General features: G+C 39.1%; 1 protein-coding gene across 12 annotated transcripts in view; it reads left to right on the forward strand.

Moving 5' to 3' along the window:
* The window catches only part of NAV3 (neuron navigator 3), a 349,645-nt gene that overhangs the window by 260,306 nt on the left and 71,637 nt on the right, over positions 1-17,702 (forward strand). For all 12 annotated transcript variants that reach the window (XM_072401409.1, XM_072401410.1, XM_072401401.1 and 9 more), the window contains 2 exons: positions 15,122-15,230; positions 15,970-16,353. In XM_072401409.1, coding sequence (XP_072257510.1) covers positions 15,122-15,230; positions 15,970-16,353 — 493 coding nt within the window. The remainder of the gene's footprint in view (positions 1-15,121; positions 15,231-15,969; positions 16,354-17,702) is intronic.

The following is a 17,702-nucleotide window of genomic DNA, read 5'->3' on the forward strand; positions in this document are numbered from 1 at the left end:
TTAGCGTATATGTGATTGAATTTGAGGGGATTCTTTAAACCAGTCCCATACAGACCATGTCAGTTTAAATTGTTCTGTATGGTCATTATTCTCTGCCACCAGCATTTTAATGTGACATATTTTCTAAAGTTCAGAGACCCAATCTCTAATGGAAGGAACCGTGACTTCTTTCCAAGATCTCGGGATCAAAGCCCTAGCGTCTGTGAAAAAATGGCGTTTTCCTACTCACCCATTCTTTGGAGTCACCATTATGAAACCAGTCCACCACACGCACTAAAACCGATGCCCGATAGTAAAACATGATATCGGGAACACCTACCGCCCTCCAGCTTTTGTACCAATGTACGAAATGCCAACCGGGGGCGCCTCGCCTGCCACATAAAGTGTCAAAATAGACTATGCAATTTACGTAGATAATTGGCTGGTACAGAGATTGGGACTGTTTGAAACAGGTACAATAACTTTGGAGGTATATCCATTTTAAGAGTGTTAATACGTGCAAACCATCCCAGCGGTAGGGAGGTACATTTCTGGAGTTCAGATTGTAGTTTACTATAAAGGGGAGAATAGTTGTAAGAAAACAGATTAGAGGGATTAGAAGTTATCATGACATCTAAGTATTTAATCGCATCGTTGCATACTCTAAAAGAAGTGTTGGTTGATGTCATTTGGTTAGCGTCTAGAGTAATATTAAGAATTTAAGATTTTGAGTAATTAACCTCAAAATTACTAAAAAGACTGAATTTATCAAATTCTGTCAAAATACCGGGAATCGTGATGTGAGGGGATGAAATATAAAGGAGCAGGTCATCTGCATATGGTGACAATTTGTAGTGTGAGTCACCCAACTCAACCCCTTTGACATCTGGATTATGATGTAAGGCAACAGCTAAATGCTCCATTACCAACGCATAGAGCAATGGGGAGAGAGGGCACCCCTGTCTTGTTCCATTATGAATATGGAAAGAGTCAGACAGGGCACCATTGACCCTCATTTGAGCCCTTGGTGAAGAGTAGAGTGCTGATATTCTCGCAATCATGTTGGGACCAAGGCCTACCTGCCATAATGAAGAGTAAATGATTTGCCAGCTTACTTTGTCAAAGGCTTTTTCTCTGCCAAACGAGAGAAGGCACAAGGGCATGTTGAGTCACTAAAATGGTTTTGATGGTAATATCCCTCACCTCTCTCCCATATATAAATCCTGTTTTAACCTTATGAATCAAAGATGGCATGTAGCGAGATAGCCTAATTGCTATTAATTTAGAGAACAATTTAGCGTCCACATTTATCAAAGATAATGAGCTATAGTTCGAGTATGTAACATGGTCTTTGCCTGGTTTGGGGATAATGGTAGAAATTCATCAGGAGCCGTATTTTGCTTATGTACCTGCTCCAATGAGCATACCTTATCAGACATAAGTTTGATATCTTGAGTCCTAATCTTCTTGAGTCTAGCTCCATGCTGTATTAAGATCCCCCTAAGAACTGCTTTCAAAGCCTCCCATTGTATCGGGAGAGAGGTGGTGTTCGAGGAATGAACCCTGAGAAAATTAGATATCGTGTCTAGTACTGCCATAGAGCAGAGTGGGTCTTTGAATAGTTAGTCATTGCACTTCCAGGTCCGTTCACCAGGGTGTTGAAGAGTTACCGTTACCAAAGAGTGATCAGACCAAGGACAGGAGTTTATGAAGGCAGTCGGGTGCCTTAGTCAATGCGGGAATACATCGAATGTGGGTGGGAATAGAAGGTATAGTCCCTAGTGGTCGGGTGAAGTGTACACCAAATGTCCATCAACCTAAGCTCATACAGTTTGGATCTGAAAGAATTCACTTTAGAATAGGAAATGGGGGTTTCCCAGAGGATGTGTCAATGCGGGGGTCTAGTACAAAATTTAGATCACCTCCTTTTATGATAGTGCCCTCAGGCACTCCTTTTAAAATTTCCAAATACGGAGTGATGGTTGTCATGGGTTGCTGATTGGGTGCATAAAACGAGGCAACAGTAAACTTCTTGTCCCAAATGGAAAGCTTGAGAATTAAATTTCTGCCCTGCGGATCAGAGTGGGTATCTATAATCTGGACTAGCAGGGATTTATGAAATGCTATAGAGGCCCCCTTTGTTTTAGAATCAGGGTTGGAGCTGTGGGACCAAGTGGGATAATAAGGGTTACAGAGATGGGATCCGGTTTGTCTAAAAGTAGCTCTCCTGCAGGAGTAAAATTTGTATTCTAGCTTTGTGTTGGGTGTATAACAATTGGAAACGCTATTAAGACCCTTAATGTTTAGAGAACCAATTTTCAAAACTTGTGGATGTGCAATGGGTGCTGACATGAAGGCAAGGAAGGGGAAAGGGGGTCACCAGACAAGCGAGACGGGCTAGTTTCCCTATGTGGGGGGAAGTGTCGGTCTGCGGCGGGAGGAAGCAAAAAAAAGTCTAGTCCCGTCTGGGGGAATCCGTGCAACCAAATGTGTGAAAAATCAAACAAATATAATATAGAATGTGAACAATGCCAGTAAAATACCATGAAGAAAACATAAATAAAGCCAGAGTACCGAAAAAGAGCATCCGACACTTTATATAGGTAAGTATATACCAGTCAACCTCGACCCCACCACATGTATGAAACAGGTAGGCCCAAGGCCTGCAAAAGCATGGAGGGGAGGGGGGTGGGCATATTGTGAAACATCTATCCACTGGTAACTTGGTGGTATCTGCTCAGTAAAAAGGCAGTTAAAATGCCAAATAATGGCTCTACTAAATTGCAAGGGAGCCAGTGGAGAACAACATTAAATAGCCATACTCAAGGTTTGTACAAACATCAAAGAGAAAAAACACAGGGCTAAAAAAAAAAAAAAAAAAAAGGACCGTAAGGTACATATTTACCAGTGGAGTCCGAATGTCCAAAAGGTAGTCGATCATGTCCACGATGTAAACTCCAATAAAGAGCTTGCTGCAAATGGTGAGGTAGGAGCAATAAAAGATTCCAATGCTGTTCAGTAGAAAAACACGTTCCTGAATGACAAACAGGGAAAGGCTTCCATCGCTGGCTACTAGTAAACTGGGTATCAGGTATATAGGGTAAAATAACAGCAAAACATATACCAGTGAATGTCCATTGGCGGATAGTTCAATGAATTTAAGCAAGGTTGAGAAGTTTCTTCAGCAGAGTTTAGAAACGTCATGAGGAGGATGGCGCTTCATGGGAACTGGTACCTGCCATGTGTTCTGCTACAGCTTCTGGTGGTATAGGAGGTGCAGAAGGTGAAAGATGTTGCACAGGGTGGGAAGAAGCTGCAGAGGGGGTCCTGTGTGAAGAAGGCATTATGGATGGCTATTCTATCAGAGTAATAGGAGGAAGCTGCAAATCCAGCAGTAACTGTAGAAGATCCATAGGAGAGTGGAGAATATGATTTTTGCAGCCTTTGCGTATGATCAAATGGAACGGATACCCCCACCTATAAGGTGTATTTCGGTCTTTCAGAACAGGGAGTAGTCCCTGTTCTGAAAGACCGAAGCATCCAGTGTGATCTTAGAACAATCTGGTAGGAGTTGAAGGTGTGCGCCTGCATATTCAATGGACTCTTCATCTCTAGCTTTACACATGATATCCTCCTTGGTTCTATAGAAATGGATCCTGCAGAGCACATCCCTAGGTCACTGAGGATCTTACTTCGTGGGCTCAATGTTCTGTAAACTCTGTCAATCTCTACGTCCACATCTGGGGCTACCCCTAACAGGAAAGCGAAAAAAAAGCAAGCTGCAGAATGGAGTTCCCAGTTAGAAACAGATTCTGGAAGCCACCGTATGCGAATATTGGTGCACCTGTTACCATTTTCTCCATTGTCATAGAGTAGGAATAATGTGTTAGGTTGGGCTTCATGTCTTTCTAGTATGGTACTGTGGGCTGTTATTTGAGTAGTAAGATCAGAACAAGCATTTTGCAGCATAAACGTGGTAGCTGTAACCTGTTGTATAGAGCGCTGCATAGTCTGGAACTCTGATTTGCAGCTCGCTTCGAGCCTGCCAATACTTTGTTCCAAATCGTTCCTGATGGGTAAGGCCCTAAGGTGTGCCCTCCAGTCCCAGTCATCCTCACCTGTTGCAGTAGATGTTGTGAAGGAAGAGACCTCATCCATGGAAGCAGGGATAATCGTGCTGCCGATTGGAGGATTGGGGGGTGGTGGCCAGGTGAAGGTGAGCCTCTGCTGTGGTCCCAATATTAGCTGTAACTGTGGGGGTGCCGCTGGTCAGCTTGCCGCACAGCTTGTCAGCTTGTCACAATCGCGGCCGCAGGATTTACTGAAAGGCCGCAGCTTTGCGGCCTGGTGCCTCGTAGAGTGGGCGCCTGAGGAAAAAAGACTGGTTTTTCATTTCTGGCTCCCCTTTCCTTTGGGACCCATCAGGAGGTGAGATGAAGGCAAAAAATGTGCTGAAGATCAGTGGATTCCACTGATTAGGAAAATAATGTCCTAAGCCGCCATCTGCCGGACACGCCCCCTGCAGGTTTTTTTTTTTTTTTTAATGTGTAACTTGGTAAAGGTCAAATGTGGTAATGAAAAATGTGTACTGCCTCTCCTGAGTGTGCCAGAGTTACGAGAGCAGTGCTTAACCCAGGATTTTTTTTTAACTGGGTGGGAAGAAATTTTAGGCAGGTGGCAGACCTTGTATTGTGACCCAACTTATCAGTAACTACCCAAAAACAGCCGGGTGGTTAATGAAAGTGCCGGGTGGTGTGCCCAGCTAAATAGGGCTGGGGAGAACACTGGAGAGACTGCCATTTTTGCAAAAAAAAGCAAATTAGTGAACAGTCACACAATAAAAAAATCTAACATATTATGTGATAACTAGTAGGAGTATCTTTGTTAAAGCCTTTTACAGTATAACAATAATAAGTAGGGATCTCAACAGGGAGACCAGCAATGAAAAGGGTTGGGGTCCTTCCACAACTCTGCTGGAAAACTGCTGCTTTGTGCCCAAAAGTAGTAAAGTGCACTTTAGGTAACATTTGCATGCAGCAGTGGCATGGACATTCCAAGAGCAACCATGCAACCCTTTATGTTCTGCAATCTTATGCAGCTGTTGCAAAGAAAATGATTCCCAGCTACTCCTATTCACCTGTATGGGAATGTGGTTGATTCCGTGACAGAACACTGGAGCTTACTTCGGGTTTAAAATTGCCTTTAGCAGTACTGGGCTAGGACTGGAAACCAAAACAACACTAAGGTTCTGTGCCAGATGCCCATGATAGGAAAAAGAAAATCATCTTACATATAAACATATTTAATCATTTTTTTAAATTTTCGATCCATATCAGTCAATAAAACAAGAAAATTTGCACTTTCAATTTGAAAAATGTGAATGAAGGGATGAGGTGCTCAAACAAGAGGAAGAACATCTCTTGTTGGCCATTGGAAATAGAAATATGTAGAAAAATACAAATATGTGTAACTTGTCTTACTTTGAACATTCTTGCAAATTTTGCTTGCTGGGTTATCAACCTGCCTCTAAAACCATAGTATGAATAATCCTAATGTCATTGCTATTTAGATTACTGTTTTTTTAAACTAAGGACCGTTTTTAATTCACAACATGAATATCACATTTGAAACAAAAATTATTGCAGCATGTCCTAACTTAAAACATACTATTTGTTTTTTGGGCACACTAAGTAATTCTCCATTTTGTTACAGACTTTTATATAAGTGACTTCTTTTTCCAATCTTACGCTAGTTATTTATTTTTATATTGGGCCAAAATGCTAATCAGATTCCAACCCCAACTCAGGAACATGTGCTTTCTTGAACTGCCAACAAAACACAAACAGATGGCAAATGCACAGTATCTGAAATGTATCCCAGTTACCTCAAAAATAGCATTGGATATTTGAAGACCAGATCTGACTTTGCACATTTCAGATACCATAATGGGAAAATTGAACCTATTCTGTCCATCTGCCTTAAAGAAAGCATACACATTTGAAAAACAAACATACAGCCTTATTTAATGTTTTACTAAAAATTGCTTGTAATACTTTTACAAACACTGTATATGTTTAAGTGCCAGCTTTAACAGGATTGGCTTTTTTTAATAGAGGTGTAAAAGGATAGCCTTAAAAAAAAAAAAACCCTACAATCACTATAAAATCACAAATCCATGTAGAATTAAAAGTGAAAGCAATTGTATGTGTTGGAAAACCAGCCCTGCTAGATGAAATATAGTATCTCAACAGGGGCAAAAATGTTACATGATGCAATTCACAGTTCTCTTCTTCTTCAGACTGAAATGCCTATCAGCAATTACAAAAACTATATACTAGAGCAGGGGTTGGCAAACTTTTATGGCCACTAGGCCATTTATGGGGTGGGCGGGAGCACACTAGGCTGGGCCCACCCTAAAGGCTCTGCCCACCACCAGGGAATGCCCCCTGAAGTGAAATCCCTCTCCTCCTTATGCATTGCGGAGGAGAGGGATTTACCTTCAGGGAGCTTTTCCTATTTACCGTGGCGGCAGAAATATTAACGCCGGCCGCAGTAAATAGGGCAGCAACTGCAAGGGGGCTGCACCGGAGCTCCAGTGGCTTCAGCTCCAGTAGTTTCTAAGGCCCCCTGGCCGATCCACCGGCAACCCGCGGCTTCAGAGCCGCGGGCTGCCAGCCGGCATTAGGCCAGATCGGCCAGGGGGCGTTAGGCCGGAACAAGCTACCAGCTAGGCTGTATCTGGCATAAAGGCCGGAGTTTGCCGACCCCTGTACTAAAGGAACAACAAAATAACATAATGTATGTCATAACAATTATATGCACACCCATAAAAGTATTAATAAATGCAACATGTATTTTTTGTCTGTGTCCTGTAAAAAGCAGGCACTCCTATTTACATGCATTTATTTTTTAACTCTTAATGTATTTTAATACAACATATCACAGATCTCAATTTAAAACATCAACAAAACCTAGGCATGCCAACTATGTTGTGTTAAATAAAAAAAAGAGACATATTTGCAAGTTTTCCTTATTTTTGAATCCCTAATGAACTACAGATGTTTGTCTCTAATAATGTGCATCTGTCTTGTGATGTCTATTTTATTTTATTACATTAACTAAGTTGTGATCATAACAACATATTGTGTGGTTTTATGCCCATTCCATTTGTTTCTGTTTTCCAAGATTTACTCTTTAAAGCTGAAGACCAGTCATTCGGCTAAATACTTTATAGATCTGCTTGCAAAGGATTGAGCAATTGTTTTTATCTTCACATCCAATCCCGGTTCTGTGCTCCATAAAGTGTATCTGAACTCAAGAATATTTTTAAAACCAAAACCTATAGCTGAGCTCCCCTCACAAAGACAGATTTACTCTTTATTGTATATTATGTATATCTCAAACCTTTTTTTTAGGTCTTAATGACTGTTCTCCTTGTTCATTGTTGACATATTACATTGGAAGGTCACAGCTAAGTGACCATCTTGGAGGAAACAAGTAACCCTTTAGAGTCAGTAAAAAGGTCAAAATAATTTGTTATGCAGGAGATTCTAGTTTCAGAATTTGCAGAAAGTGAGATGGCAGTTTCCATGAAACAGACACAATGGACCTGATTCATTAAAGCTCTACCAGGCTGGGGAAAACACACTTTCCAGGTTTGCTGGATCACACAGGTTCACCGAAGTGTATCTTCTCCCGCCTTGGAGAGCCTTAATAAATCAGGCCCACTGCATGTGTTCCAGATCTGTACAGAGGCAATGGAACATGCAGACATAAGATCAAGTGAGGGTTTAGTTACTACACTGCCTTTCAATCTACCTACCTCTGTCTACAATCTGCCCCAGCCTGAATTTAGATAAAAAAGGAAGAACATTACACTGATGAGGTCATCCTTCTTGCAATTTCCTCCTGCTAGGAAGTTTTTACGTTAAAATCAACACCACTTTCCAATAAAGTAGAGTTTATGTGGCTTTAGTGCTTTTATTATTTTCCCATTCTGACCAGTACTGTACAGACAAATACAAGATAGTGATATCAAGGTGTATTCAGGTTACATTTAGCTGAATGTAAAAATGTATGTATTTCAAAGTTAATGATTCCATAGCTGGATAAAATGATGACTTTTATATCCTGGATTTCAACTTTAATGATAATGGTCTTGCCTTTATTGGTTTCCTTATTACAAAAAATAATAAAAAAGCTATACCTATAGTAATTCTTATGTAAAATAACTTATTACTTGTTACGTGTTAAAAAAGTATTCCTCTTATTATTTAGTGGGCTGATTCTACTTGATAAAGTGGATTTTTATTATGTAAAATTGTTCCAGTGTTGTACAGTCTAGGGCTCTACAGAGCTCCAAGTTGGTGATGTAATTGCTGTGCCTCAGGCAGTGACACTACATTGAACCTCTTTTTCTCAGCACAACATTTATTTTTGGACTTTGCAGATGCTATAGGGAACATAAATGTTACAGGGATTATGAAATCATTTTTGCCATACTAGGTCAGTGCTGTGGTTTCTGATTCTTTCATTAAACTAAACTAGAAAATATTTTACATTTTATCATATATATATATATATATATATATATATATAGACCATAAATATATATCCTTTGAAATGCTGCTATCACTCTTCTTGTAGCTGTCAAGTCCCATTGACACTATATGTAAAAACACTATTTGTGTTTTTACATATATTTTAACTTCTGCTAACATGTCCACTTTTTTTATATGCTTTCCCTTGCTCACATTATGTGGTGGTAGTGATATTCTAAAATATGTGAAATACAACAAGACACTAGATATGATTTACTAAAGGAATACAAACTCCTCACTTACCAAAGCAAATTTTCATTTAGTTTGGTCATTTTGTCAATCTGTGTTCTAAATACCCAACCATGCAATGTTAAAACTATAACCTGATTTTTGGTTGCACATGATCGAACAGCAGTGAACACAGCTTCACTTAATTTGCAAAGTTAACAGTTGTTAATGCTTAAGTAAATGCACCTCTTTAGGAGAATAGGAGCCACAGTGTAGCTCTCAGCGTAAGGAACAATGTATTCAATAGACTGTTGATACTTTTAACTCCAACTGCACAGACAAGAATCACAAAAAGAATCATTTTTCTGTAAGGTTTAAAACTGACATTTCAGATAATTAAAAAAACACACACACACAGGTACCTTTTAGAAATGTATATGTTTTTTAGGATGCAAGCCAAAATTGTACATAAAACAAAATGCAAATATACCTGTGACATACATGTGCTTTTGGAACATTGCAATGTGATTACACATATGTGCAGAATAAAAGCTGTATTTTACATACAAAGCTTTGTCAGATTCACTGAACTTTAACCTGTCAGCAGAGGACCTGTCGCATTGGGCTGGTGGACACAGCTCAGTGTAATCAGGAGGCTGTCCGCTGCCATGGCAGCTAGCAGCGTGTACTGCAGTGCATGGGAAGAGTCAGATCTGGGGATGCAGGTTGAATACTAAAATGTTAGCAGACGACTTGTACAGAGCTAGGCTTTACTTGTACAGAGCTCTGACGTTGCTGTACTTGCAGCACTGTGTCAGATAAAGTGGTGAAGATCTGTGTTTGGAGGAGCTGATTGCAGAAAGAGGAGACTTCACAAGGTGAATGAGACAGTATTCATTTAAATTTGGATCCTTTAAAAATGATGACTATTTCCTTGGATTCCTCCGGTTGTGAGATGGGAAGAAACAGATGGATTTTATTCTGGGGTTGGACTGCTTTATTGAAGCAGCATGCTTTACATGCATCCGTAAAGGATTTGTTACAGCATTAGGATTACCTCTGCAGTTATGGTGCAGTGATGGGTACGCACAATATAGCACACATGTATAGCCTGGAGTCTTCATTTGCTCTCCCACATGATTAAGTAAGTCTAAGAAGTGATATGCCATTGTGAAAGATGCAACGCCCAACTGAATTACCACTTGTCAAGAAGAAGGATGTGATAAAAGATGCTTCTCTAAGGAAACAAAAGTCTATGACAAATCTGTCATTTATTAGTGGAAGCACAGAAAATGGCATGCTCTTCTCTTATCAAGCAAGCTGGCATGAAGAGACCTCCAGCTCACAAGTCCACTTCCACAAGAAGGAAAAAAAAGTTGAGGCTACTACCTGTCTATCAAGGATTTTCTCCCAGTCTGTGCACTCACTGTTTCCTGCTACATCTTGGGAAACTGAAAGTGTGGCACCCAGCTACAATGGGTTATCACGTAGGAGATCATCCTATCACTTTACAGGAAATCAGGATTTACTGACCTTTTCAGTGGCAGGTTGTCCACAGCTGGTTGACCAGCAATGCAACAACTTGGGGGATATGCGGAAAAGTTGGTCTGAGGAAGATGAGGAAAATGGCCAGCGAGAAGGAACTGCTCATTTGGATGAGGAAGTCATTGTAACCATGCTAGCCGACCTAGAGCAGGCATTGTATTGTGGGATTCTTGGTGAGTTAATATTACCAAGGTGCCATATTGGAAATTGTAGACTTGAGTGATGGGGCTAGAGCAATATAATCCTCTCCTTATGTAAAACTTCTATGCATTTTTTTCATTACAATAATTATACCTGTAAAATAATATCTGGTTAGGTGCTAATGTCTTTTATGGTTGTATACCAGCTTCACTTTTTCTTGCTAGCATCGGTTAGGACTTGTCAAAATTACATATAACTTCAGTAACTGGTTTTCAAACGTACCCATATGATTAGACTTTGTCAGTATGATGCTGGATAAGGTTGGTTAGATTTCTACATATGTAATGTTGTTTTTTCTCTGTGATTCAGTTTTCATTTCTCTTGTTCTAGTGTTGGCAGGATAAAATTCTTTACTGTTGTCTTTGGCTTATGACTGACATTTGATTTGACCATTAAAAAGGGCAAGGGTGTAGAAAATTAGAACAGTCATCAAATCACATGCAATAAAATCAAAATAGGATTGACCTACTAGCATTTTAATTGTATATTGCACATATTAGCACATGTATTGAATGCACCACTTGCAATTAACAATTAAACCATTTGTTGTAAACATCAATGAAATGAGTAAGCTTTTAAATCTGTCAGATGATTTGCCTTTCTGAACAACTATTCCTGAAATTTACACAGCACAGATAATCTGGGGATCTAATATTTTTCTGGTGCCATTAAGCAACAAACCTAGGACGCTTCCCAGCCTCTGGACTGTGATTGGACAGTGATGGAACAGCAACACCCTGATGAAGTTGGTTATCTTTGTGTGCTCTTCCTCTTTTTTAGTGCTTATAAACGTTGGAAACTTGATTGGCCTCAAGTACAGTCTCTCTACCTTACCCAGTCTAAGTGTTGCTGTACAGGGTATTACTGAGCCTGAAATGAAGTCAAATTTAAAAAAAAAAAGCAAATAAAAGTATGCCTATAGTTATACGTTAGTGTGGTTATTACCATCAACTTGGGTAGTATATACATGGAAACCAGTTATACCTACTAATATGTTTTTGGATTGTGAGAGGAAACATGGAAAAATGTACACAAACTTCATAGATATAAGGCCACTCCACAATGTCCACTAATGTCCTCTGTGTGCCAGACCCTCACCTGGGGATGTCTCCATTGTCACATCTGCATAACCTTTTACTTTTTCTTTGACATCTTCGCATTTCAGGGCTCATCGTGTCTCTCTCTTTAGTTATTCTTTAACAAGGGCCAATGTCTGGACTAGCTTTTCTTTCGTTATAGTTCCTCATTGGCATCTGTCCCCATTTAGGCTTAGCCTCTTTGTCTCTCTTGCTTTCTCAAGTCATTCTTTGGTATGGTAGTCGTTCTCTCTCTCACATGTTGTCTGTGTCACTTCTGGGTCTGCAGCCCATGCCAGTTCATATGTAACCACTGTACTGCACAGCCTCCCTGTCCTTCAGAAATGCTCCACCTTCAGAAATTTCAAGTCCATGGACTCTACTTATTCTCGCACACAAAACCTGACCTGTATGTTAAGGGATGCCATGCAAGACCCACCCTTTTCTCAGTTCAGACAGCCCTGGATTCCATAGAGTCTAAGCAGGAACACATACATCTGCTCATATTCCTCCATGATCTTCCTGTATGTCGTACAACTTACTAAGTTTGGGAATCTTACATATATTGTAGTATTAGAACCCATTGTATTTTCTTTTTAAAGCTACCATTGATTACAGCAATGTTTGTTGCATTTGTGACACTGTGACTGTGGCATTGTTTATAGGTAGATAGCTCTTTTTGTGATCAATGATTGTTATTCTGATGTGTAGTAAATACAACTTTAGTATTTGTGATTAGACAGAAGCTCCATTATTAATAAAAATATGCTGTGCCTTCCTATTAAGAAAAATGTAAGTTTCTGCCTAATTGCAACTCGCTGGGTTCCTAAATCATTCTCGCTCTGTCAGCTGTCCATGTAAATATGCTTGCTGATGGACGCCTGCTGCAATAATTACTCATGCCAAATCACTGTATCCTTATAATATCTTTTCTAAGATGCATTTTCTTTATGTTATATATGAGAACTGATGCGGGGTCTGCAAAAAAAACATTTCTTGGTACCATCAAAGATCATTTGTAAAGCTAAGTTGTAGGTTAGCTGCTAAAAGATTTGTAATTTTATTTGGCCCTACTTGTGGTTCAGGTGGCATTGCCAGTCCTCTGATCTCCGGTGTAGTCAAGAATTACAGTCTAGTCAAGGAACCAGCTCCAGAAAAAGTGCAGAAATGCACTGCCAACGCCACTCCTATGCATTAAAATGTTTAATATTTGATGACAGTGTTCAAAGCAATACAGCCCATTTCTAGTACAGTGTTGATGCATCCTCTTCAAGTCTGAGTTCTATTGTACAGTGGAGCACATGAAGCTGCAATAAAGACAGATATTGTAATGTACATGAACCCTTTTTACCAAAGAGCGTGGAAATAAATGCTACATATTATGGGATACGTTGTAGAAATGTAAAAGACATCATGCATTTGGGAACTGTAGAAAGAAGAGTAATACTGTGTGTAGAATTTCCCTTGTGAACAATATGTATAGTCCGTTTCCTTTAGCAGAGCGATAAACTTTAAAAGGCATGGGTAAATAACCCCTGAGCCTGCAAGCTATGTACAGGACACAAATGCCACAGTTGTTGTACTCATCAGATGTGTAAACCTTATCACAAGAATATACAATACATTTACTTTTCTGCACACTGAAAATAGACACATATCCAGCATTTCATCTGAGTCTTATAATATAACTTTATTTAGTCAGGGACTACTTAGACACCACCAAATGTTTAGACAATAATAGTTTAGTCAGGAGTATGTAATGTATAAAATAGTGTATATTCATTGTACAGGAGAGTGTAATGCACAGACTGGAGGGGTCAAGAATAACAATAACAATGTGCAGGGATCAGGAGTATGTAAGTCATAGAGTGCAGGAGTTAGGAGTGTGTGATAAATGTAGTGCAGGTGTAGTTTATGTTCATTAAAGTGATCAGTGGTGTAAATAACAGGAGTGCAGGTGTTAGAAGTGTCAGGCAGTGTATGCAGGGGTCAAGGGTGTGTAACACATAGAGTCTGTTTTTGTTAAGATCTCTAGGACAAGAGAAGATAGGCCACTGTGAGTGAACCTGCGTGATCCAGCATACCTAGAATANATTTCTTTAAAAGCATTTGCTATTAGTAGGCAAATACTTTCACTCCTGGACCAGATCCACTCCAGGTTTGCTGGTTCACTCATGTTCTCCCACAAAAGCCTAACTTCTCCAGTCTTAGAGAGCTTTAATATATCAAGCCCATAATTTGGCTCAGAGTGTAGGGGTCGGGAGTAAGAGGAAATGAAACACACGGAGTATAGGGTTCAAAGGGTATGTAACGCACACCACCCAGACATACATTTTCTCCTCAAGCCGATATTCTTACCAAGCTAAAACTATAAATACTCCCATCACAAATCTCTTTTCTTTGCTTTAAACTTAGACCCATATCCCACTTTGTAACACAAATTAATTTTCCAATTCAGCTCCCCCAATTTCATGTATGTGGATGTGTGGCATCTGGCTTAGAAAAATTTCAACCGAGTGAACTAGCTTAAAAACTTCTAAACCATAGACCTAGAACAAGCATACAGTAAATAAAAGTCAGTGTGTCTGCATGTCTTCCAGGTTAGTGATTCAGAAGGTAGTAAAGTCAAAGCATTCACATGAACACCAAGCAACTAGCATATTCAGGAGGAGGGGAGCAATTATAACCAGTACCATCACTAGTACCAGCATCAAGGCCAGGTACCCCACATGTTAAACATGGTGCCCAAAGTTTCAAGGCCTAAAACAGCTAAATAATTTCAATACTGCACTTTGGTGCCACTTTTCACTTGTCAAACTTTCCGTTCAGTACATTTATTGTTTAGCTCCCCTAGTTGTGTGTGTGTGTGTTTTGCTAGCAGAAACAGGAACTGTTGAACCTACTTTTCCATCACCCTTGAAAAAAAAACACTTTTATTCAGTAGAAAGTCTTGAGCCCGGCATTCTATACCCTGTGTTGTGAATTTTACAGTCCTGGCTGCTCCACCCTATATGCAATGTTGTATGGCTGCAGAATTCTACATGCCTTGTTATGCATCATATAGACCTGACTACCGTACTGTATACACTATGTTTTACATGACATCTCTTTACTACGGAGGTAATTGCCTAAACAGTTCACAGAAATTTTTATGAAGTCCTTCTTTAGGGTAAGAAAATATGAAGTGTTAGTTGTATAGTTATATAAAAAACATGTGTAATTCAAGTTTAGTAAAGTTTAATTTAAAATTTTTGTTGTATATATCTGTGAGACTTTAACTTATGGGATGATAAAAAGTATGTTTTGTAACTACCAGGACTTTGGCATATATGTGTAGTGTATATAGCTTTGAGTTTAACCTACTTCTCTGAAGCCACTCTAAGTGGACAGATGCACTAATCACATTATACTTTATGTCCCCTGTGTGCTCCTGGGTGCCCCAGATCTTTCACAATCCTAGTAATTCCCTGATGACAGCCTTTATACAATTCTTATTACAGAACAGATATTTGTGTGTTGTGTTTGTATTGAATTGGAATTTCTTTGTTGTAGGTGAAGATCCAGAAACCCGGAGAATGAGAACAGTAAAAAATATAGCAGATCTTAGGCAAAATTTAGAAGAAACCATGTCAAGTTTACGGGGGACTCAGATAAGTCACAGGTATGTAGGTCATGTCCCAATGGTAAAACGTTACATAAATTTGTTATGTGTGAAAGAAAAATAAGCTAGTTTAATGATTTGGGTAGGAAAATCAGTCTCAGAACTGGATATATATCTTTAGTTTCAGGTCTGTAATAGGTAATTTTTTGAAGCCAGAAAATGAGAATGACAGCATAACAACTAGCATTTTTAGAAGTAAAGGTTAGTACTGCACATATTTCTGTCCTCTTTGAAAGCATGGTAATCATTACTACATGGTTTTACAACTTGTTCAAATGTATTATATCTAGTATGTCATATATAAAGCAGAAGTAAACCCTACCATTTCAAAATTGGGGCCCAGACAGGTCCTGTATTGCAGTAGGGACAGTTGTTGTCCATTCTACAATAAAATATCCATAACTGCCTAATCTCACAGCAGTTTATTTAGTAATTTAGTAGTTTCATTAGTTTCAGACAATTAGAATGGTAATTTTACCAATTTTTTGGCCATGTGTAGACTACCAACTAGTATTAGATAAGCTAACCTAGGACTCGATGGATCATAGCCGTGCAAACTTCTTAAAGTGTAGAACACTTTTCACTACAAGTGTGGAGGGATTAACCACCAAAATGAATCATTCCTTAAAAAAAAACATTCTTCACCATCTATCATCTATAACTGTTACTGAACCACCACTACACAAAGTTATCTGTACTGTATATCATTACAATCTTTTCTCCTCTTCTTATCTGACAGTACACTTGAGACAACATTTGATAGCACAGTAACGACTGAAGTAAGTGGAAGAAGTTTGCCAAGTTTGACAAGCCGATCATCTCCAGTTACATGGAGACTTGGACAAGCTAGCCCAAGGCTTCAGGCGGGTGATGCCCCCTCTTTTGTTGGTGCTTTTCCTCGAAGTAATGCTGGGCGCCTTATCCATACTGACCCATCACGGTTCATGTATACCACACCTCTTCGACGCGCTGCTGTTTCTCGCCTTGCAAACCTATCACAAGTAGAGATTTGTGAGAAGGGAAATCATGATCTGGACATGTCCTCAGAAGTGGATGTTGGAGGCTATATGAGTGATGGTGACATACTTGGAAAAAGCTTAAGAACTGATGACATAAATAGCGGGTAAGTAACATAATTACATGCATAGCAATCAATTTAAATAATATGTATTTACATATTTTATAGACACTATATTTAGGCTTCTATGACTTGTGCAATCAATTTGTTTTTGCTCCATTAATATAAATTCTGTGTGCAATTGTGCTCTGGAAAATAATTTCTTTTGCCAATTAGTAGAGGAATGCATTATGGAAAGAAACCAATTAAGCTGAAAGGCAAAAACAGCTTTAGGGGATTTTACAGTTTGGTACAGGCTTTTTACATGTGGTATTTAGAATGAATCATATACATTTGATTTCCCTTCATATTTATTCATTTTAACATCTGATTCCTCAGTGTATTAAATTGCCAAAAGCCAGAAGATTCAGGTTAGCATCAATAATTCACTTTGCTAAATGAGTAGCTTAAGCTCAACTCAATAAATTCCACCAATGTCTGCAATAAAAGATTCCTATCTTTCTCCTTGCGAATTTACTTAGCTGTAACCTGACCTGCTCATTGCACACTCCTGGCATCTGCAGGTCCCTGGGATACCTGAACTCACATGCATGGTAATTACATCATCCCAGCCATGCCAAAGATCCCAAAACCTAAAAAAAGCAGGTGAGAAAATGCCAATCTTAGCAAGGGAGTTTAGGTATAAGTTTACTTTTGAAACATTTAGGATGTCTAAATCCAAAAGTTTTATTTTGAAAATGAAGGAATGATTTAAACCTTTATTTTTTTAAAATTTCAAACCTTTTTTTCATGTCCCATTATTCCTATTCTTTTTCCTCTACTTCCTGTACACATACCAGAAAATGAGAGAAAAATCTCTCAGGTGAATGAAATCCCCTATTAGAAGATAGAAGTTAGATTACTATGACATATAACCCCATTGGAAGATATCCCCCCTATTTCTATTCTGGTGGCAATTTCAATCTATCTTAATGGCCAACAAAAAGAGTTGATTTCCTAAAATGGCAGACAACCATAAAAACCTAGAAGCATCTCTAGAAGTTTCTCACCCTATCCAAAATTATTTTTGCACACTATCAAATTTACCCTAATTTTTAAAACATTTAAGCTTTGTAGGTTATATATGAACATAACAAATGCTTTTGTACTGCTGTTTTGTAATGTACAGTCATATACAAAAGTGTACACCCCTGTTGAAATGCCTTATTTTTGTGATGTAAAAAATTGTGACCAAAACATAGGATAAGCTGGCACAGGCACAGATGACTGGAAGCCGGGAGCCTATAAAGCCTCAGCAGCCAATGACAGCAAGGGATTACACAGGAAGCACTCTTCTAATCAGCTGCACACAACTCCAATTTAATCAGCTGTGCAGCCTTTGTATAGAGGATCCC

This window comes from Pyxicephalus adspersus, chromosome 2 (assembly GCF_032062135.1).
Source record: "Pyxicephalus adspersus chromosome 2, UCB_Pads_2.0, whole genome shotgun sequence".
Lineage (NCBI taxonomy): Eukaryota > Metazoa > Chordata > Amphibia > Anura > Pyxicephalidae > Pyxicephalus > Pyxicephalus adspersus.